Source organism: Chelonia mydas, chromosome 17 (assembly GCF_015237465.2).
Source record: "Chelonia mydas isolate rCheMyd1 chromosome 17, rCheMyd1.pri.v2, whole genome shotgun sequence".
In the NCBI taxonomy this organism is placed as follows: domain Eukaryota; kingdom Metazoa; phylum Chordata; order Testudines; family Cheloniidae; genus Chelonia; species Chelonia mydas.
In genome coordinates this window covers 7,549,160-7,572,819 of record NC_051257.2, presented here as the reverse complement: position 1 = coordinate 7,572,819, position 23,660 = coordinate 7,549,160, and the positions used below count along the sequence as shown (strand labels likewise).

General features: G+C 42.6%; 1 protein-coding gene across 2 annotated transcripts; it reads right to left on the bottom strand.

Annotated features, from left to right (window-relative positions):
- Nucleotides 1-8,022: 8,022 nt before the first annotated feature.
- Nucleotides 8,023-22,407, bottom strand: LHX1 (LIM homeobox 1). Of its 2 annotated transcripts, none has more exons than XM_037880723.2 (5): nt 22,238-22,407; nt 18,514-18,740; nt 16,635-16,912; nt 13,121-13,286; nt 8,023-10,937 (listed from the first exon to the last, which is right to left on the bottom strand). In XM_037880723.2, the coding sequence occupies exons 1-5, from the start codon at nt 22,405-22,407 to the stop codon at nt 10,558-10,560; spliced, it is 1,221 nt and encodes a 406-aa protein (XP_037736651.1). In that variant the 3' UTR covers nt 8,023-10,557. The 2 variants fall into 2 exon arrangements, with proteins under 2 accessions (XP_037736651.1, XP_037736652.1); XM_037880724.2 differs by having other exon boundaries at nt 16,635-16,870.
- Nucleotides 22,408-23,660: the final 1,253 nt, after the last annotated feature.

Below are 23,660 nucleotides of genomic sequence, written 5' to 3'. Positions count from 1 at the left end.
GGTGTAAGGAGAGGCTGAGTAGATGGGACTTTTATACAGATAAGTGGGGTGAGGCAGGGCCTGGTATGTGAGAGTGTGTGTTGGGGTGAGGGTAACAAACATGTGAGATATAATGGGGGATCAGTGCGAGCATTAACGCGGGGGAGGAGGATGTGTGGGTGGAGGTGAAGGAATGTATGATTGTCTAAGCATGTATGTAAACCTATGTAAAGAGTATGTTTTTCTGGTGTTTTCTGTAACCCTTCTTCCCCCCAGCACACACATATTATCCTTATTTAGGTTATGTATCCCTCACATACATCACCTTTATGAAAAACAAAATCTGTTCTCCAGCTAAATTCCATGGTACCTCTTCCATTCAAGTAAATAGGGTTCTACCTTTTGTGTGTGCAGATGCTTGCACAAATGTGTTCCTGTGCAATGGGCCAGAGTCTCAGCTAACGTAAATTGAAGTCAATGGAGCTCTGAGAATTTACCCAAGATGAGAATCTGGCCCAGTGTAATTAACACTTTGATGAAGTGGAGAAGGAACTTGCAGCAGCCATTCTTATAAAACCAATTATTTTAAAAAAAATTGTCTTGCTTTTTCCATTTGGAGGTTGAACTCGAGGTCAGTTCCTGTTAATTCAATAATAGTTATGTCCTGGGCTAATATTGCACTCAATCCTACAACCCTTATTCACACAACAGTCCCATGGAGTGAATTCATCTAAGAGTTGCAGGATAAGGCCCCATGTTTGATATAAACACATTGGCCTTTGACTTCTGAGTTCATATACCACAGAATATGGTTACTATCTAATAAACAGGAACCACTGTCAAGTTATCATAATTGTACACGAACAGCATAAGCAAACAAAAACTGGGAAGTTCTGAGCAAGTTCTAGCTCTGACTCAGACTTACTGTGTAAGATGGTGCAAGTCACTTAACCTGTCTCTCTCCCTCAGTTCCTCCATCAGTAAAATGGGAATAATGAACCAAAGATAGCCCCAGAGGGGTTATGAGAATTAATTAATAGTGGAAGGTGCTCTGATGCTGAGAAGCACTCTATAATAACCCAGCTCTACAAAGAGCTAAGAATTATGATTATGTAAAAGTGCTAATTATTACTATAAACATTTTAAATAATTAAGAAAATCAACACCACACTTTTTTTATTTTTGTAAAAGAAAAAAAAAGCTGCTTAATATATGGGATCACATAAATTATTTTCTTACTATTTGTATTCCATATTCAAGGGTCATCTTTTGGGTGTTTTGTTTTGTTTTTTTAAATATACATTCCCTATCTTGCACTGGGGTGTGCACAGGCAGACCCTTACAAAACCTCAAACCAGAATTCCAGATCAGGATCTACACTTCATGTCTATAATGATTCTCCTTAGAACCCAAAATATGAAAAATGTAGAGGGCTGAAATCTGAGTGTCCCCAAATTTAAGTTTATTCACATTTTGTGTTTGGATTCTGTCCCTTACGATGGTAGATTCAAGTTACAAACGCCGATCCAAAAGCAGATCCACTTCTAGCTAAGAGAAAAATTCAGCATGATTCTCTCTCATCCCCTTCTTCTTCCAATCAACAAAAATTCTCCCCACTGCTTATCTGCTTTTAAATGCTATAAAATTAATCCAGACGTTATTTCTAATTAGAATGCAGAAACGTCTGTGCCAGGCAGCAACCAAGGTGTCATGCGTTTGTTGCTTTACTCCATGATCCAGTATTATTCCCCCTGAAGCAGAAGAGTTCAGTGCAGCCAGTTGTCCTACAGAGGGCAGAGGAATATCATTAATTACCATTTCCTTCAGCAGCATAGGCAGCTTATTGCTCAGCTATCAACTTCCAATGAGGACTTTGGAGAACCCTGTAAAACACCATTATGAGGAAAGACTAAAAATCCCCAAATCCTACGTTACTGGGACGAGCTCTCAAAATAGTTCCCAGAAAGACTCCCTGTAAAGTATTGTGATATATACAAAGAACAGCATACAAAATTAAAATTGTATAATATTTGTATTACATATATAACCTTTCATTCTAATGCCCATGTTTATTATATATCAAACCCCTGGATTTTACACAACGTAGGGTTTAAATGCTTTTTTCAGCTTTGAGGACAGAATAGAAAAACATAAGGATGCAAATTTTGTTTTGTAAATTACATTTTGAGGCTATGAAAAGATGGCTATAAAAAGCTACATTGTATATTTCTTGTATTTGCTTTTGCTGCAATACACAATTAAGGTTCCTTACCTTATTTGTTCTTAAAACCTGATATTATAAAACTGTGGACACAGACAGTGGCTCCTGTGGCTGCTTGTTCTGGATTTTTTTTATTATTATTATTAGGTTTAACAGGCATTTTGGTTCTAGAATACAAGCCTATATTATTAAAGTAAGGGAGGAGCATGCATATATTTAATAAAGAAATAACAAATATGTATATAATCAAAAATTAAATAGCAGAAATAGGTACTTGTGTATATATGTGTGTGTGTGTGTGTGTGTGTGTGTGTGTGTGTGTGTGTGTGTGTGTGTATATACACACACACACACACATATACATACATACATACACACACTCAGCCATCCAGGGGTCTACTGCCAATATACCATACATAATTACATTTCCAAACCCCCAAATAGTACCAGTGGTAGAATGGGTGTTCGCTGCCCTAACCTCACAAATACAAAATACTCCTATCTGAAAAGCAGGCTTTTAGGGATGGTTACACAAAATGCTCCCAATCTATCATTTTATCCATGGTGAATGCACCATGAGCCAAATTCTGTTTGATTTACTCTAGTCCTATTGGGTGAAATCCTGGCCCCACTGAAGTCACTGGGATTTTTGTCATTGACTTCAATGGGGCAGGATTTCACCCATTGAGATTAATAGGCCTATTGTTCTGCATAAAGTCCCTTTTGATCCAACAAGGCATTTAAGATCATGTACAACTTCACACATATGAGTAATCCTGTTGAAGCCAACAGGCCTAATTCTCTGATGCTCTGCACCTTGTGCAACCATTTACACTAGAGCAAAGTGGGTGTAGAACATTACAAAAATACCACTCTGCGAGTGGTAGCTTTGCCCTCACTTTGCATTGGTATACATGGCAGCACAATGTACAGGCCAATGGAGAATCAGACCCACTGGGACGAGTCACATCCTTAAAGTTAGTCACATGTTTGAGAGCTGTGTCGGACTGGGGCCAAAATGTGCAGCGGCTAGTCATTTAGAATCTTTGTTAAAGGTACCCCGTCAAGATAAACCAAAACCAAGCAAAAAATCCCGACTATTAAAACACCAGAGATTGTTAAAATATTTCAGAAATCCAATTTCCTTCTTCCAATTTATTCTGTTTGTTTCCTTTTTGCATTTCACTCAGCTTGGATAATTAAAACAGACAGAGACAGACTAGTCTGTTTCAGTTTCTGGATCACATGCCCTAAAGCCATGCTACTGCTGCTGCTGTTTAGATTCATAATCATGCAAAACAATGTTTGTATAATAAATAAATCATAATACAAATATTTCTTCATTTAATTTTTAACACAATCCTGAAAGCATTTATATTCATACCAGGTATTGTAAAGCCTTCTTTCTCTTCACAAACTGGAAACATGAATCCCAAAACTAGTTAACGTGGTTCCTTTAATATTTCCCCTTTAATGTTACTGTAGATCTAGATGCTTATTTGCTAAAATAAAGATACTGATCTAAATGTGTAACAGATGTACAAGTGTGCTGTGGGAAGAATGTACTATAAAAATACCATCTTCTCAGTTCTCTCATTCATATTTTCCCTTGTTCCTATGACATACATAGGTGGCTTTTTGGCATTTGGAAGACTCTCAGATTACAGGTCAGCCTTGGCAAATCTACGAAAGAGCATAGCATACTTTGGGTACTGTATAAATACATACAACTAATAATAATACATTGCTTTTATTTTTAAGTGTTTCCTTTTTATAAATGCAAAAACAAGGAAATGCATATAGAAATGTAAAACAACGTGCTGATCATCCACTTAACATTTCAGTGTTCAATATCACTCAGCATTCGTTTCTTACCTTTGTGAGCTAGAACGGTGGTTACAAGTTGGGCTGCAGACTACATGCATCAGTCTGTGGCAGAATTCCCATAGATATCAATGGCAGTTACATGCATCAGAGTTGGATCCACTGAAGTAAACTGAATTGCATCATCAAGGGCAGAATTCGACTCATACATGGAGGCAGTATATGGCCCTAAACATTTTGCAATGGAAAATGGCATTTTTCCCCCCAACAACAACAAAAAATTAGTTGAAATATTTCATTTTTATAGGACAATTTTTTTGCAACTAAAAATTGTTTCCAGCAACAATTTTTTTTCCACTGGAAAAGGAAGGGGGTAGGGGAAAGGAGAGGAGGGTAAGAGGAAACCAAAAAACTTTTGTTTTCAGTTAAAAAAAAATTTTATTCAAAATTCACTGCAACAACCAATTAAATGTTTTTCTCCAGATCTGGTAAAGACATTAAGGCAAGATTTATTCAATGACTTCTTTCATCTGCTTTTATTTATTTGGGGAGGGATTATCAAAAGTGCCTGAAAGAGCTAAGTGTCCAACTCTCCTTGGAAATCCCAGCCTTATTGTACGTTCTTGAATTTACAATATATTTAAACACATTTTAAATCCATGTAGGGTTTAAAGATGCTACTGATATACAGGAATTATAAAAACACAGAGCGGCACTGTAAAGATTAGGAGAATAATTTATATGAGACAGTAAAGTATATTCTTGACCAAGGGCATCTCTGGCACACAGACCAAAACACAAATATATACACTCTACAATTTCAGGGGAACGTAAGAGTGCAACATTTATTTTCTATGTACAAAATACATTTGTCCAGGATGGTCTTGATCTAGTGTCAGACGCTTAGCCCTCTCCTGGCAGAGGCGTCAGTTCAGAAAAATATTTAAGCATGAGTCAGCCCACAGAATTCAACCTGGCTATTCATTTGTTTAAATTAAAGCACATGGTTAAGTGCTTTGCTGGATGGGAGTCATGGGAGTGCCACACGTGGAAGACCCAGTGATGTCATGGCAGCTGTGTGTGTGTCAGTCAATGGCAATTCTCAACACTTTATTGTTAGGTGAGAAATATATGAATCCAGCCTGCCTGATGTATTTATCAGGTCCGCCTCCCATCCCCCCCGCTTCAGATTCTCCAGAGTGCAAGCTTTCATAAAAAAAAACAAGAAAAAAGGAAGCTACTAGTTCTTAGAGCCGCAAAGAAAACCTTCCAAACATTGAACAGAGAGTAACTAGTGCAGAACTATCTTCCAGAATCTGCAGACAGCCTGAAACAAGAACTTCAGAAGAAGCGAGTCACCCCATTCAACCCAATGCGGCCTTACTTATAGAGCCTGATGACAACAGTCTAAGACACAGATTCTGTTGCTTTAGGTGCACAACTGTGCAGCTATTTTGCACAGTTAAGACAGCTGTGGGAACCAAATCAGGTGATAACATGCACAAGTGGCAAAGTACAGAAAAATTGTTAGTCCTAAAAAAGCCTTTTTTTTTTTTCCCTTTCCCTATTCCGTGATGCCAAATGGAACTGTGACTTTACTAACTGAAAATTCAGTTCCTACATAAAGGACACTGTCTACCCTCAATCTTTTTTCAAAGCTCCCATTTTTATCAGTGAAGGATCTACTGGGCCTTAAGGGCCATAACTTTGTGGACCTGGCCCGCAGTTTATCATTAAAATTTGTATTTGACCTTATTTGAAAAATTAGCGATGCCATGACCACGGATATATTTTACAACTGGGTTTGAAGAAAAATGCCAAGTGAGTATCTGTCCACAAAACACCACGCAAAGGAGAAAGCTAACAAGGGGTGGTAATCATTGTGGACTGAAAGCCTTTTTTAAACAGCCCCTTTCATTTTAGTTGGAGCTTTGAGAGTACTGTTGTAGTAAGTATTTCTGGCTATCCAACTACAGTGACAGAGTGATGGTGTACAAGACTTTTCCAAACTGATTCCTCTTGTCCCTAGTACATTTAATTTCACCAGTGATGTAACCGTTTCATGACTTTGTCCTCTCTCAGTTTAACAGTTGTCTAGGTGAAGAAATGCGCATGCCTTGACGAAGCTTAAATATACGTGAAGTCTTAAACGTAGCTGTTTACAAGGCTGATAACTGAAAGGGAAACACCAGTTTCTTATAAATACCATTATTAAAGCAACTGAGGCCTAATTAAATAATTTCTGCTCAGGGAAAAATCCCAGAAAAGCCAAGGGGATTTTTGCTTGAGTAAGGATTGCAGTTTTGGACCCTTCGTTGAATGGTAAAAGTATGTAAATCACCAATCATATTCTTAAATTGTATTTATTTATAGATTTGTATCATGCGCCCATCACTCAGGATCTGGGCACACATACATATATTAAAATAATATACATAATTATCTACAAATCATAATTTAGGTACATCTTCACCTTAGGATACAGATCTTTACAAATCCCCCAACACTCCCTCAAGCATAGGCCTGAGTAAATAGATAATGGAAATTACTAACGAAGAAAGGAAGCTGCTACTGCCATCAATGGGAGTTTCCAGCAATGATAGTGAGGGAGAATAGGGTCCATAATTTGTGACAGAAGAGTTGTTGTTTGAATGCTGGAGACACACACTAGTTTTAGGATCACTTTGATTAGTCGATAGAAACATCTTGTTCAATTAAAATTGGTTTACTATAAATAGTGCGTTCCTTGTTTTCACACACTTTTTTCTAGTAAATAATACATTGCTGTGAAGCATTTGCACAAGTCCTTAGTCTTACGCATTCAAATGCTGAGCAATCCTTACATTGCCATAACATAAAGGCTGCACACTGCTCTCGATCTGTGTGTCAAACTCCAATATGTCAGTGCAAGTTTGGTGCACAGATCTAGGCCTGGACACAGTCTTGCGTCATCCGTCTGCCCTTTCTACAGCAAAGTAGTAGAAACACAGACGCTCTCCTGGAAGGCCACCAGAACCAGTAATGGTTAAGCAAGGAGAGATCAAAAGAGGATATTTTTTTAAAACAGGCCTGAAAGTCCATTGTGTGCATCTTTGCACACATATAATGTGTGGTTATATATAACACATACACACACGCATATATAAAATATTCACACAAAAACATGTACTCAGAGGGTCTTACCCTGAAAACCCTTACACAGGAGTACTGCCCCTCAATAGAACTGCACATGTAAGCAAGGGCTTGCATAGGGTCCAATATCCCAGCGATTTCAACAGGAGTTTTGACTGTGCAAACAACACAGGATTAGGCCCTTCCTAAGTATCTACCTTGTTAATCAGAGTCCAGAACTCTAGAGCTGAGCATTCTGGCTCCAATCCAACAAAGCGCTTAGGTGTGTGCTTAACTTTACGCCCGGGACTACTCAAGTGCTTAAAATTAAGCATGTGCTAAAGTGCTTTGATGGATCAGAGCCAGAGTTCTCACAGCCTTGTGGATAGTGCCCATAGTCAGGCAAAACTTATGCCACTCAAATCAGCAGCTTTGTCTGAAATAAGGACTGCAGGATTGGGTCCAGTAAACGCAGGCTTTCCTCTGGCCCAGTATGACCTAAATCTGAGTTACATCACATTTCTACCTGTGTGCTACATAAAAAAAAAAAAAAAAATACTTAATACACTGGACAAGTAACTCACTCCAAGAAAGAAAGAGGGGGGGAAAAAACCACTTGGGACAAATTCTACAGATTATGCCTGATTGGTGAAATTCTTCATGTAAAATAACTGACACAACAAGAAAACAGCAGTGTAGACCAGTCCCCTAATAGCAAATGGTAGTAGATATAAAGAGCATCAGTCCAGTTAAATCAAAATATGTAACAAGCAGATCTCCCGTGATTTCATTATATAAATGCAAAATGGACCAAAAAATCAGAAGCACCTGATATAAAAACAATAAAGCAGATAAAGAAATGAGTTACACACAGAGCCCATGAGCTTAAAAAGTCTCCCCCGCATTTAATAAAGCATGATTTAAAAAAAAAAAGAATGCTAACAGATCCCTTGCAGATTGTTTATATTTATAAGACATTCTGTGTTTAAATTGAAGTATTGCTTAAACTAAATGCCCCCTCTGCTGGGTCTATAAGCCTAGGTGTTCATCAACAAAATGCGAAACCACCAATAAAAAATTACATACCATACAATTTTAAAGCATTCTGATTTTTCCCCTCACCACAAAGAGTTAAATAATCAAGACTACAGAACTGGCGATACAGGAGTCTGTAGGTAAGAGCAAAATTTCTGGGCCTACTTAAACCAAAAGAAAGAAACAGCCAAACTCAGGAATGGAGAATATATACAATTCCACTCCCGTCTCCCTACTAAATGAGCACTTGGAAAGCATTTTAACTATGTGACTTATCAAACCTAGACCCAACATTGTACTCCTTATTCAGCCATCAATAGTATTTTTGCCTCAGTAAGGTCTGTAGACTGAGACAATGTAATAATTTACAACTGAAATATTATATCTGTAACTTTTCAAAATTTTAGGGGCAATATGTATTCATTGCAACTTCTAACATACCAAATGCTATAAAACAATGAACTTTATATCAGCTCTGAAAAGGGGATTAAAATTATTGTCATTTTTTTGCTGTACATTCAGTTTATGTTGTGTTTCAGACCACCAAATTAGAAAGCAGGATTTCCTATGGAAAATAAATTGAGCTAAAAATGGACCAACCCTACACCATATATTTACAGGGTTTTGACATATTTCACAATACAGTTTTGTATATGCATAAAAATGAACATCTTGGACACGTTTTGTATCTTACCATAGACCTAGAATGAACTAATATGTTAAACAATTTGATACGTTTCCAATTCTGTAATTTAATTAAAAGATTAACATATTTTTGCACTGTATCAATTAAGGTGCAAAGAGAGGATGAAACTACAGATAACATCTATCTTCATTGGCAACAGGATTTAGACTTCTACCAAAGCAAAATAGATATATAATACGAGTATAGTGGATGTATCTTTTCAGGGCTATTATACTCAGAGGACCCATTTAAAATTATTTAAAACATCAAATGAAACACAAGTTATCTAAACATCAGATTTTCTAATTTTATTAAAAACTCACAAATTTTATCCAACATGTTTTCTTTCATACAGTGAATGGTCTAATATGCACTGGAGGTCACACAAGCTTAGGTTTATTAGAACAATAAAAGACATATGAGAAATTTTATATATAAAGAAAAAAGCAGCAGCTGTTGACTGCATATTTGACCATAAAATTTAAATATTTTGGACTTTTCTTTTAAAGACACAAAAATAAAACCTGTGTGGGTCTATATAAGTCATATTAACAATTCCATGAATGTTCAACAGGACTAAAAATTAGCAAAGATGTTTGTTTGTTTAACCTTGTAACACTTTAAATAAAACAAAAAACAAAAAACACTTGCTCAGGTTGCTGGTGCAAAGCACCTTACAGTATTTGTGCTATATAATTACTTTATTTGGCAACTGTCTGGTTTTCATGTGTTTTTTTCTTCTTCTTCTTCTTTGCCTTCTGTAAACAACACCTTTTACAACGAGCACAGTGAACCACAAGCCCTGCAATCTGTCATATAACATCTACAGAAAAGAAAGTGATATATTTTGGTTGGTTGCTCAAAATATTTTGCTTTTGAACAAGAGGTTCTAAAACAGGATTTATTAGTAAAACATTGAACTCCTGAATTTAACATTCTACGTAAACAGTTGACTGTTTTTAGGTCAGTAGAGTCTTTTGTTTAGGTTTTTTTGTGAAGGTAGAATACTTTTTTTATTTGTTTGTTTCAAGTCATTTTTAGTTAGAGGTCTGGTTGGCGACCTTTGTTATTATGAGGATTTTTTTGTGTGTGTAGCTTTGTGAAGGTAGAAGAGTTGATGCTGAGGGCTTTACATTTAGTATTTGTTATTTTGGCAAAATAATTAAAAAACAAAAAGTCCCACCTGATAGTCAGCAGGCTCACGTTTCTGAAGCTAAAAAGAGTTTGTTGTTGTTGAACTTTCTGAGAGACAAAATTAACAAACAAATTCATAATGCCAGAACCATCCTTAACCAGGAATACTAGCGCTCTTCACACTTCCCCCCTCCCTTTCTTTGACCTTTCTTTTGTTCTTTTTGTTTTTTAAACGAAAAGCTCCTAAGGATTGTGGCTCTTAGGGTGACATCCAACAGGGTATTCAACCTATGCCATCCTATAGCAGGGCAGCACTTTACTGTACAGCTTCACCAGTGTCTTTTCAATGGTACCAAAAAATGTCCCTTTTTTGTTTGTTTGTTACAACCATATTATGAAGATTGTCCCGGTCTATAGCAAAGCTTGCCTTGGAGTGATTTGGATTCAGTTCATTCCCAAAGTAAAATTGTCTTAGGGCAAGAGAGATGTTATATTTATTCATTTCTGTACACCATAACATAAGCAGACTAGAAGATCATCACTTACTTAGACCCAGTTTGTTTTAAAGCTACCACACAGCGGCTTCATTCATTTCTGGTGGATGTGACAAGTGATTGCCATAATTAGCACCACCGTTGACGGATATTGAAGAAAACGGAGGACTTGGACCAAAAACTTCTGCAGACATGGAGTGCAAAGAACCTGGAAGGTTGGGCTCAGGGCTGGGTGAGTCTCCAGGTGGGTGCGACATTATGTCAGTGAAGCGCTGAGCCTCACTAGATGGGTGGTGTCCGGGTAATGGGTGATCCATTCCACCCAGAGGAGTTCCTGATGGCCCAGAAGAGGGCACAAAGGGGAGATCGACTGGTGTCTGAGCTTGAGATGAAGGGGGTCCTTGTGGGAAGAAATCATAATTGCTTCCAGGGCCATAATACTCGCTCTGATAATCTACCAGACAAAGAGAGAGAGAGAGAGAGAGAGGGAGAATAATGCAAAGGAACCAAGTGTAAAACAATAAAAGAACTAGATAGCCTAAAGGCAAACTAGGTGCCTTAACCTGGTCCAAAACTAATTAAAATCAAAAAGAGTCTTTCCATCGAGCTCGTTGGGCTTTGAATCAGGCCCTCAGTTAGGCACCTAAGCAAAGCCTAATGTCTCAGCACCCAGGTAGACACTGAGATAAAGTAGCTTGGCACCCACTAGCCCTTACTTCCCAGTTGAGCCCAATGGGAGCTGGGGGCAGAACACTTTTGCCAATCTGGCCACTTCACTCAGGTGCCTAGAGAGGTGCTAAACACTTAGAAAAATCTGGCCCTGAATGTAGGTTCAGGTGCTTAGCTTCAGGGAGAGGTTGGCCTGTTAGTGTATTTCATTCCCCAGTGCCCAACGGGGCTAGCTGCTGTACCATCTTAAAACACACAGAGAACCTCACCTGCTCCAAAGAGCTCACAGTAAGTAAAAGAATTTTGGGTTTTTAAGGTGCACTGGTATTATGTACTTTGCCCAAGCAGGGATCTGCTTCATTTTTCAAATTTTGGCAAGTCTGCAAAGGAATTCCATCCTCCTTTCTCTAAAAAAATCACCATTTTGATAAAAACAAAGAAAAATAAATGCACTCAATTTAAAAGCCAATACTGCTTAGCTGATATGATATTCTGCATCCTGGTCCATTGGAAAGACTTGGTTCAAATTGTTTGAGCCGGAGGGACCCATCCCAGTTGATCGTGGCCCAAAGAACCACCAAAGATATATAGCACCTTTCCTAAATGTCTATCATTTGATCTACTGAAATGTCCCTCAGCCCTGTTCACGATGGAGCTTTCACACCACCTCAAATTACTTTAGCCAAGGAATGTAGGGGAAACTTCACCGATTTAAATAAAGACAAAAAGGGAAAGGATGAGCAGTGAATGACTGTGAAATTAACCAGATGGCCGTTCTTTTAAAAGGCTTCTGAAAACAATACTGGCGGATTCTGTTGTTTTATGCCGGGTCCTTATTCTCACTTCAGGAAAATGCCACGGATCAAAGAGTTTATTTCTACACAGAGCCCAGCTGACTGCAGGATGGGACTACACAGGCTCTGGCTTACTACATTAGATTGCATTCTTCATTTTTGTGCCCTCGCGTTCCCTTCATTTCCCCCTCCCCCGGACTGGTTTTGCGAGGCTAAAGTGTTTGTTTATTTCCCTCACCGCCCTTTTGCGCACTAATTCCAGCTGGAGTGGAAATGGAAGGCTTTCTACACATGCTCTCTAAAGTAGCTAATTTATAATCATACAAATCTCAGGAAGAGCCAAGGACCAGTCAAGGCAAGGAAGAGAGGGGTAGCCTTTCCCTTTCCCTCTTCAGATCTTTGTTTCCAGTGATTCATTAGTGGCAGCCAGAGGTTGATAATCAGTCCTGATTTCACAGCCAGTCCCCTCTTTTGTATTTACAGGGATCTGGGAAATAAGTCCTCCACCAACCAGAAATGTTAGACCTTCTATGCTTCCCCCTCCCCTTCCTAACATGCAACACACTCAAATAAGCCCTCCCCCAAAGTTTGCCAATAGATTTCAACTTGGCTCTAGAAAGCAGGGAGTCCATAAATATTCACAGAGTGCTCAATTATTTATGCAAGATTTCTGGAGATGAAAACAGGCCTGAAGGAGAGAAACCTCCCCTAAGAAGAATACCCAAAGCCCAGGCAGAGAGAAAATCCCCCCCCCCCCACTAAAAAACATCGAATGAGAGCAGGGGCCTTTCTCAACTGAGGGGTGACATTTTCAGCAGCTTTCCTTCCTGTCTTTTTAAATTCTCTCCTTCAGGTTGTGTGTCCCTCCAGCGGGTTAGTGCTTCCCTGATGGGAGCTACCTATCTGCCCACCTGTCCCACGTACTGAAATCCTCCCCCCATGTGAAACGGAGAGAAAAATCTTTTGCTTTCATGCTGCGCAGCTGGGGGGGGGGGGGAGCGTTCCCTGCCTGTCGCTGTTCCGGGGGGGTAGCTGGGTTTGTTGTTGGGGGGGGATCCCCCTTAGGAGAAATTTCTTCCCCTTCCAGCCGTGCCAGCTGTTGGGGCTGGGGCACTTGGCCTGACCTTTGTCTCTCTTCACCTGCGGCGCCTCTCTACCCGGCGCTCTCACCCACCTCCATAGAAAGAGAAGGGCCCGTTGGGGATGAGCTCCCCGGGCTCCAGCCGGTCCACCAGCGGCCTCATCCTGCGGGGGCTGCGGAAGAAGGCGTGCCGGCGGGCCCCCAGCGCGCTCAGCTGCTTCATGCGTCTCTCCTTGGAGCGCCGGTTCTGGAACCACACCTGGGAGCGGCAAAAGGAGACGGGAGAGATGAAAGAGCCGCCTGGGCCGGGCTGAGCTCCCCTTCCCCCCTGCAAGCGGGGCTGGCCACTCCGCCTCTCCAGCCACCCCGCACCTAGCCGCGTCCACACAGAGCCAGGGTCGTGTGTGCGCGCACCACAGCGGTACCGCGCCCCTGCACTGCCCCTCTCCCCGCGGGCACACAGGCTGCCCTTCCTTAGACAGATGCAGCCCTGCATAAAACCCAGACACACCAAGGCAGAGGGCAGATAGATATTTTACCCTCCCCTGCAGAACAGACCCCGGGACCCGGCCCACTCAGTCCTTCACCAAGGGGAAGATTTTTATCCAGGGTTCAAACTCCCCCCCGCCAGGAACTGTCCCTTTAGTCTATGAAAAGGGAGGCAGGATTTTGACTCCCTCTGGGCGGCTCAGCCCCCACTTTCCTAGGGTTAGTTCTCGTGTTTGTTTGCTCTTTCTGCCCCCATTCCGCTCCGGTGTCAAGCCTGGCTCCGTCCCGGGGTGCAACCGAATTAGGAGCCAGCACCTCTTTCCCCCCTAGGACCCTCCGCGGAGCCCCCGGGGCAGGAGAGGCGGCTGATGAATAGCAAAGTGCGTGAACCCATCTGGACGCTGGTGACAGCCTGTATATCACTGGAGACAGGCTCCAGACAGCGACGGGTTTTTAGGGGCTTTCTGGCCCCCACCCCTGGGAAAGCCTCGTCTTTTCTGACTTGAATTCTCGACACCCAGAATACAGTGAACTGACTCCCGCTTTGTAACAGCCCAGGCGAGAGGGGGAGTCCCAGAGCCGGCAACAGTGAGAGACGTGGCTTCAGCCCAACGCCCGCGGCGCCGGGCCGGCTCAGCTGGGGGTGGGTTTTCATTCTCAAAATAAAGACAGGGCCGCCTAGAGAATGGCCTGGAAAGGCTAAACATAAATAAATAAATAAATGAAAACCTCTGGGAATCCCCGGGAGCAATTTCTCCAAGGGCTTCGGCAAGATTTAAAAAAAAAAAAAATAATAATAAATCTTTTGGCCTCGCAGACGGATTCTAAGAATCGGTTTTAAATAAAGAGGTGCGCTTTTCTTTTAAATAAAACCAAAACCAAGCCCTCAGCGCCTTAACTCCCGGGGTCACTAATTAACGCCCGCGGTCTCACATACTGGGCCGGGGAAACCCCGCTCAGGGCAAACAAAGGCGGAGGTTACGCTTCTTTTAAGGGAAAAACAGCGGATACCGGGGCTCAGTCCTGTCATCTGTATTCAGGCAAAACTCGCTGAAGATCAGGTCGTCTGTTGTTCCAATTTTAACAACATGGCAAATATATTTCCCATGAACAATACAACTCAGATTACACAAACCTCCCTCTGTATACACACAGACACACATTATATTTACACATACATGCATACAGCATTGAATGTGTGTATGTACATTATTGTGTGTATGCATATGTAGAGTGTATATTGTGTGCATATGAATCCACACAATTATATATATACACACACATAATGTACACAGATACACCCTTTATTCATAGCTTAAAACCAGCTAATTAACATATACACGCCCAGCTCTCTGTGTGTAGACACACATATTCGTGTCTATATACATCTCTAAACTGTCCTCAAATGTACCGTCAGTGTTGAATTGAACATTTCAAATCAGGCCCTTGGTTCTTTGCTTATAGCACTCCAGCTGCAGGTCAAGAATGATTGAGTTAATTCTTATTACCCTGACAAGATTACTCCTAATTATCCTCACACTGAGACTCTCCAATCTAACCTCGCCTTAATGGTCCTTTAACCCCCCATTACCCCCAGCGCTGCGGGTTTATAAACCTTTTAATAATTCCAGCGCATTGTCATTCTTATTTATCCATTAACCCCTCACATTTATGGTTATTAATTTCGATACCATTCGCAGCTTCTTTAGCACTTTCTGCAAGAAGCAGGGTTGCATGTTTTTGTTAAATAAAGTCTGTGCCCGGTGTTAGGAGTCCAATCTCTGCAGTTTTCACGCAGGCAAAACTTCCCCTGAGGGTTGCGGGAGGTCTTGCCCGGGCGAAGGCTGCAGGGCTGATCCCCCGCAACGTGCGCCGGTCACTGCAGGAACAGGACGGCTAGGAAAGGCCAGGACTATTTCTAGCAGCGATGGCAGTTCACATTTCTCTTCAGTTTGAGAGGGTCCGCCCAAAAGGTCACTCTAGAAATGGTAGGTTTGTTTAAAAAAAAACCAAACAACTTGGAAAGAATAACGCTAAATATTCCTCGATCTGGTCATCTTGAAAACCAGCGGGTACCCCTTAAATTTGGGCTGGATTATTTGCTCTGCTCGAGGCACGCTGTCAATATGACAATATATTCTGGACAACTCCCTTTCCTTCATTTCTTCCTGGCCGTTTCTCCCGGGCTTACAGTACGTTTTCCTTTCCCTCTTTTCTCTGTTTTCCTGCAGAAAGACTTCCTCTGGGTGCTTCCCCGTTTTCTACTTTTTGTATGCCTTGCCGGTACAAAATACTGCTGGTCCTTTTTGGAACAAAGTCAAAGCTTTATACGTTTCCTGTATATGTCAGGAGCCAAAGGAAAGGTGGATACAAAATGCATGAAAGGTTTTAACCCTCTCAGGGATCTCTCAACCCAGCCCCACAGGAGGAAGTTCAATAAACACCAGGCTCTGACCACATAAAGCAGCTGTTTGTATACATTAGGATCAAAAACTTACATTGCAATTATATATATAAATGCCCAACTAGAACGCCGATTTCCCTTGTTTTTTCTTTCTTTTGTTTTGGAAACTGACCAGTATCCTAAACACACAAGCCTTTGCTTTCCCTTTATTACCATGGCTATGGGAGGGATAAATAGGTCTCCTGCAATTCTGTGCACAGAGTCGCTAGGGGCTAGATTCTCACACTAGATTTGCTCCAGAAGCGGCCCCGTTGATTTCAGCGGACGGAGTAAGGACTGCGCAGCGTGAGCGGGGGTCTGAGTATCTTGCCCCTCTGGAGGCTTTTTGCCACCCAGGGGAGGCATTATTATAAGTCCCGACTCTTTAACTCGCTTGGCAAGTCAGTCCCTTCTCTCCTCTTTCATTGAGATGGTGCGGAGCTGGAAAGTGCATCATTGAAAGTTTAACTTTGAAACCAGCCGAATTGTATTTTGGAGGTTTGTTTGCAGACCCCCGCATGGGGCCTGACTCAAAGTCAGCAGGAGCCTTTCAGTGAGCTTTGGATGGGGCGATTAACCGACTGGAGAACCCTCCTCCCAAACACAATGTTAGCAAGCGAGCTGTACACACAAACTGGCCCCAAGGTAGCTGAGGCTGGGACTGGATTTTGGTACCTGTATGACTCGCATGTTGAGCCCGGTTTCTTGGGCCAGCTGTTCCCTGATGTGCCTGGTGGGTTTGGGGGTAGCTGCGAAGGCTGCTTTCAGTGTCTCGAGTTGTTTGGCTTTGATAGTGGTGCGGGGACCCCTTCTCTTGGCCCCCAGGTTCTGATCATCATTCTCGTTGCTGCCAGCTTCCTTGTCTGACACGTTTGCACTCTCCGAGTCTTTCGCGTCGTCTTGGGAAGGATCTTGGGAATCCGGAGACAGACTGGGGTCACTGCCGGTAGTGGCTAGGCAAAAGGAAAAGGGGTGGTGGGGGGGAATCACACTCACATCGGCTGTGCTGAGCATTGCCTTCACCCTAGCCCCACGCATCGCACGCGCTGTAACACAGGCGTGTGGAGGTGAGACAGCTTCCCATGCACCTGGAAAACCTTCAGAACTTTCCCCCAGCTCGAGCTCCCTTTCCGCTCCCCCCGCCCGCCCTGCCCCCGTCCCTACAGCCTGGGGAAGGGCATGTGTTTCTCTGATCTTTCCTAGGGCACTCGTTTTTACTGGAAACTTGAATATCATAACCCACTCCCCATAAAAATGAACATGAATTTAAATGCAACATCCATAGATTTTGAAGGCCGGAAGAGACCACTGTAATCAACTCATCTGACCTTGTCTAAAGCTTTTTTAAAAAACCTACCTCGGTGTCAAAAATGCATTCATTGTATTTCAGAGCATTGGGTGCCGGTAGGCTTAAATAAAAATAAAATACATTTCAACTTTTAAATCTGCCTTTCACCGCTGCAAATGTTTATCTAATTGATATTTAGTATTGATTTCGGCAAAGCAGCCCTCATATCTTGCAAGACCTCGCATCTCTTCCTCTGCCGTGATTCTACTTATAGGGACTCCAAATGCAACAGTTGCAAAATTCCAACCGGTACAATATACCCTGTATCAGATTGCAAGTGGGCACGGCAGTTGCTGGGCAATAACACTGCCTGAAATAGTTTGCCCTGTTCCTCACAGACTGCTCAAGAATCGTTCCTGTAGGAGTCAAAATTCATGCTCTGAAAATATTGCCCAGTGGCATCAATCACGTTCTCCTTTTCTATTTAATCAGACCTGAAAGGGCGTGCGACACTAGCTTGGGAGACTGGTTATAACGTCGGAATGTAAAGGGGCAGGCTTCTCTCACCCAAGATCCCCCACACAGAAGGCTCCCATGTTATTACAAACGGAAACGAAACCGACTATGTATAGTCTGAACAAATATTTGTGTTTATAATGCACTATCAGCCTGCACCCGACAGTCATTTCTGATGGCAAAAATGTACAGTTCAAAAATTAAACGTAAGTATACAATTAAAAACGGTAAATGACTACTGATCGTCTTCCCCTTGCAATGTGCATATGTTGCATTTCAGAGCTGCACCCAAGTGACTGAGTTATCAACGCATCTGCAAATCAGGAAGGTTTCCTGCTCCCAATTTAGCTTCTATTAGATTGGAAAGTTGAGTTTGCTGAGGGGTGGCCCAAAATCTTTACTTGCCTATATATATATATATATAAATAACAAGGGAGAGCAAGCAAGCAATTTTGTAGAACTTTCCTTATACAAAGAGGGATAAGAGAGAGGTCCCCTGGAGTCTTCAGGTTGATTAAAATACTATGGTGTGTATATGTGTACGTGCGCGCACACACACACACACAAACACACACACACACACACACACACAGAGATCCAATGCCCACTGAAATCAATGGGAGCTCTCAGTGGGCTTTGGATCAGGCCCCGAGTGCCAGACATCCCTCTTTGCAGACCCAAGCTTTATTTTAGCCTTTGGCCAGGCAGCTGGTAGCCTGGCTGGAGAGTGACTGGCAGAGGACTCCTCACCTGAGTGCAGGCTGGTCTCTTTGGCAGTATTGCTGTTATTTAGGTAATCTTCTTTGCAGACAAACTTGTTCTCGTCGATAATATAGAGCTCCTCGCCGGTGGAGAGCTGTTTGTTACACATCATACAAGTAAAACAGTTCAAGTGGAACACTTTGCTCCTCGCCCTCCTGACCAAGTCACTGGGGGAGATCCCCTGGGAGCAGCCGGCACACTTGGTCCCAAAACACCTGGCAAGGGAGAAAGGGTGGAAGAACAAACACCAGGATCAGTGCGTCATATGGGTGACCCGCAAGAGTCTAGTACTAGCAGAATTTAAAAAATAAATACTGTACTAGCAGTATTTCCAAATTAAATTTTTTCTTTTTATTCAGGGGGAAAGGAAGTAGGAAATAGGGCCACATTTCGTTAAAGCTGCTAAACTTGTATAAGTGAATAACCCCAGCCCCCCCCCCCCCCGCCCATTGCCTTCAACGAATATTTTAAAAAAGCATTTTTTCCTATAAAAGTGCAGTGTTGATCCATGCAGAAAAATTTCCTCCATTATATATATATATTGTATCTCTATCGTGAATTATGTGTTAAAAAGAAGTGATCTGGGAAGAGGATATATTGCTGGAAGATTAATTAAAACATTGGAGCTGGGTTGTGGAGAGTTTCCCCTTTAAACCTTGACACATTGATTAACGACGCTCTAATAAACATTAAGCAGAGTTTCTTATATATTATCAATTTGTCAAGGGCCTTGCATTGTGTGTGCGCGCCCTGGATGAAGGGGCTGGGTCTATAAAGATTGTAGGATTGCTTGGCACATTGGAAGGCCAGTGCTTGCATTTGATCGGTCACCACTTAAAAACTTCGGGGGAGGGAGGAAAAAGACACCCGGTTCATATATTTTAGCCTGGTTGTACAATATTAGTCTTTTGCAATACACCTGAACTCCTGGTGCAGATGAAAATATAATGCTTGTTTTAAAATAACCTATTTCCCTGTACTCGTAATAAATGTTGTTGCCATTTGCCCTACAGGCCTGTCTATGAGCATTTATACACGTAGGACCATTTACATTATTTTAAAAGCAGGGGTCTATAAATCTTCCTCTAGGTTTTTAACTGAATAGAACACAGCCCCGAGAAATATTTGCAGCCCGTAGCCTGTGGTTGAGATCTGCCGCACGGATCTGACAAATATTTGCACTTTACTCGGTTTGAGGACTTTAAACCATTTTTTAAAAGGAAAGCCGCCTTAGCTGAATATCCCTTGGCAATGCGGAAATGGCAGAGGGAAAAGGAGAATGCAAACGAGTATAAACCAGAGCCTTTGTGTTTCTGCATATTGAAATCAATAAATACAATTTAATTTCATAACACATAAGCAAGACAAGGAAAGAAATTTACACGAGAGGTTTGTGTGAGAGCCGGGCACACGCTCTCCGCAAAGGGAGAGAGATCCGGCCTTTCCATTTCCATAGAGGGGACAATTTACAAGGGGGGAAAAGACCCCAAGGACAATTTCAAGAATTAGGAGATTTTTGCAAGAGAATCAAATTTTGCGGAGCGAGTCAATTTCCGTGGGCCGGGCTCTATCTCGCCGACAAGTCAGTGTGGACTGTCCCAGGCAAGACCCGGGAAGTTGAAACCCTGGTATTGCTTCTCTGCAGCGTGGCAGCTGGATCCACTATAATCACCTCGGGTTTGGGGGGTGCTCTCATCCCAGAGCCGTGGATGCTGGAGGGGGCGGGGGGTGGGGAAGGGAGGTGGTTGTGAAGTGTTTTTCTGACAGGGATACAGGGTGGGATGTGGATTGTTACATCTGCTGCGTCGGGGGTGGGGTAAGAGGGGGATTTGTTTGTATACAGGCAGCTTCCTCTTGGAGAAACACGTTTATTATTCAAATCCAGTTATCACATATTGACTAAAAACCGCAGACAGCTTTAACGCGGCAGCCTCCACGCAGACTTCCCCCAGTTCTAGCTTTGCCCGAGAGCCTCAGATAGCAAATGTGTTATTTCCTATTGAATGATCAATTCTGAATACACAGGGGCTGCAAACAGGGGCACAAGGGTCTCCAGACAAACTTTTAAGGGAAGGGGAGGGGGGGCCGGGTGGATCTTTCTACTGTAGATCGCGTGGCTGTTAAAAAAAAATCGTAATCAAGGCGGATACTGCATTCCTCCTGAAATATCTTTTAAGCAACGTCCTCACTGATAAGGAGGGCATCAAACTCCCAGAGCAGAGCGCTGCCTTTTCCTCTTATTATCAAAGTTAAATCCAGCCGACGAGAGTGTGATTTGTTTTTAAAAAGTCTCTCAAATATACAAATAATTGCGCTTGTGATATTAGCTTTTGGTCAATATAATGCACTTCAGTTGGCGGGGGAAAACATGGGGAAGATTTTTGTCTCCTCCGTATTTTAGGGACTTTTTTTTAAAGACTTGCACTTTGCCTGGCAGCAGCGAAAACTGCATTTTATCTGGGCCTTTCAACTCCCAGTGCTCCAAAGAACTCAATGGCAAACTCCCATTGATTTCCATAGGGCCAGGATTTCACCCCAAGACTGGCAACGTGGGGCAAGGGAGAGATAACTTACATGATCTTATTTTAAGGATAACGATGTACACCTCTGGCCAACGATCATTTTAATGCCCCTCGTAAGCCCCAGGGAAATATTGTTAAATACATGGGGGCTACGCAATTCTTAGATTTGTTTTAAAGATGGGGGAGGATGTTTCATTGGATAATCGTTCCTGTTGGGTCTAGGATCACAATACAATATAGTCTGGTGATTCTAACATTTGCAGGTAGAATAAATAATAAGAATTACCTTCCTTTCCCCCCAAATAAACAACAACAAATTCTCTGGGAAGTTGTAAAATGTTATGAAACTGCAGGGGGGGGGGGGACTAGATCTTCTAAACCCTATAATTCTCTCTGAAGTGTAACCGAGGGAGGTGAGCACCCGGCTTGCGGCAGAGAATCGTCCTTTGGTGGCTGATTTAAACCAGACCAGTCTCTGCACCCACTGGGCTGGCATTACACGCTAGAGACTGGGGTGTTTTTTTTTCCCAGAGGAAGAAGCCAGTTCTAGTCCCTGCCACTCTCACCACCCCCCGCCTTTAAAATGGGCACAGAAAGAGACGGCACTTTCCCTAAAGAAACCTCAGCTGGATCGTTTCTCTTACTTATATTTTCTGGGCAAGGAGAGGGGGATCGGGGGTAGATACAAGGCAGGGGGGGTGTCTCTGAGGAATCAGGCCTTTTAAGGCGCACCCAAGAAGTCACTAGTTCAAAGCGAACTTTGGAACGGAAGTTTTTTCCCCGCTCTGCGCCCAGGGGCCCGGCCCTTGACGGACACTCGCCAACGATCCGCGATAACCTCTCCGCTCCCCGGGGCGCTGGACAGCCGAAGAGGTGACCCCAGCCGCCTTTCTCCCCTCCTCTTCCTCGGACATTTCCCCTTTGCCAAGGCAAACTCATGCCCGCCCTCTCCGGGTAACACTGCAACAAACCCAAAGGCCCTCCCTCCTTTTGCACCCTTCCCACGACATCACCTTGAGCAAGAGAGCTGAAGGATATTTGTGTGTGCGCGCTGGGGAGAGGCCCAGGATGGGGAATACAAAAATAATAATAATAATAATAATAATAAAAAAGCATCGCTCCTATTAAAAAAATGGGTTAAAAAGGAGAATTGTGAGCCACGGCTTCCGGCGGGGGAGTCCGGTACTTACCGAAAGAAGTCGTTTTTGCAGTAAAGCTTGCCTTCTCTGGAAAAGCATTTCTCTGTCAAATTGCATTTACATTCACAGCACTGAACACACTTCACATGCCAAGCCCTGTCCAGTACATTCAACAAAAACCGGTCCAAGATGGGCCGTTTGCAGCCGGCACAGTGCACCATTGTCTTTGGTTATTTTGAGAGTGGGGGGGGTTGGCTCCCAGATGTCAAGCAAAAAAAAAAAAAAAAAATTAAAAAAAGAAGAGATTACACCAGCGTCGGTTTTTGTGTGTGTTTTAAAAGCCTTGCAGGAGAAAAGGGGGGAAACAAAAGGGGGAAAGGGAGGGAGAAAATCTTCTTTCAAATGTCCTAGCAGGGGTACACAAATCCCCAAAGAAAAGAAACAAAAACAAAAACACCCACGGCCCAGCTTTTCAATACAACAGCAGAATCCCGGCCAATAAAATAATAATTAATAATAATAAAAAACCAACAATAACACAGATCAACGCGCATCAAAATAATAATAATAATAATAATTAATCATTAAAAAACAAATGCGATGAGTTTTCTCAGGTCTGAGGTAGAGCAGTCAGGAGTCAAAGTGCATCTGCTTTTCCCAACGAGAAATCAAAAGCAAGGAACAAAAAAATAAAATAATCAAAAGGAGCTTTGGATCCTAACCTAGTCTCATTGCCCTAATCTGTCATGGATGCCGCCCCGGAGAGGGAGGGAGGGGGGAGATGCTTGTTGTTATATAGACAGATATATTTTCATACTATAAATCAGCCAGATGTATCTCCTCTCGCTGGATGTGGCTACAGTCTTCTTGACACAAGTTCAAACGCCCCCTTGTATATTTCAGCAAGACAGGTTTACCTACCCCTGTTTATTTGTCTAGTCCACTAGTCAAAACTCCTAGCCTTGTCCATGCAGAGACAACAGTGCATTGCATGCTTTTTGTTGTGGTGGCGGTGGTGGGTTAGTTTTGTTGTTGTTGGCTTTTTGTTTGTTTGGTTTTTTTTGTTTTTTTTGTTTTGTTTTTTTTTTTGTTTTGCTCTCTTGACAGTCTTCTGCGCGGCGCTCGGCGAGATGTTCCAACCGGCGGACGAAGAGGAGGGTCTGCAGGGCCGGAGGCTCTGGTTGAGAAAAAGAAAGGTCTTTAAAGAGGCGAGCCTCTCTTCTCTCCCGTCTGGCGTGTGCGTGTCGCTCTCTGCGCGGCTCCGATCCCCGCTCCAGGCAGCTTCTCGCTGGACTGCATGTTCCCGGCAGCTTAGGAGCCAGAGCCTTATGCACCGATCCCCCACGTCACGGCCGCGGCCAGCCAATCACCGTCCCGCTGCCCTCCTCCCACCTCAGCAACCCATTAAGCATCCTTCCCAAGCTGGGATGGTACAGTGAGACCCATTTATAGAGAATAAGAGGAAGCGACCCAT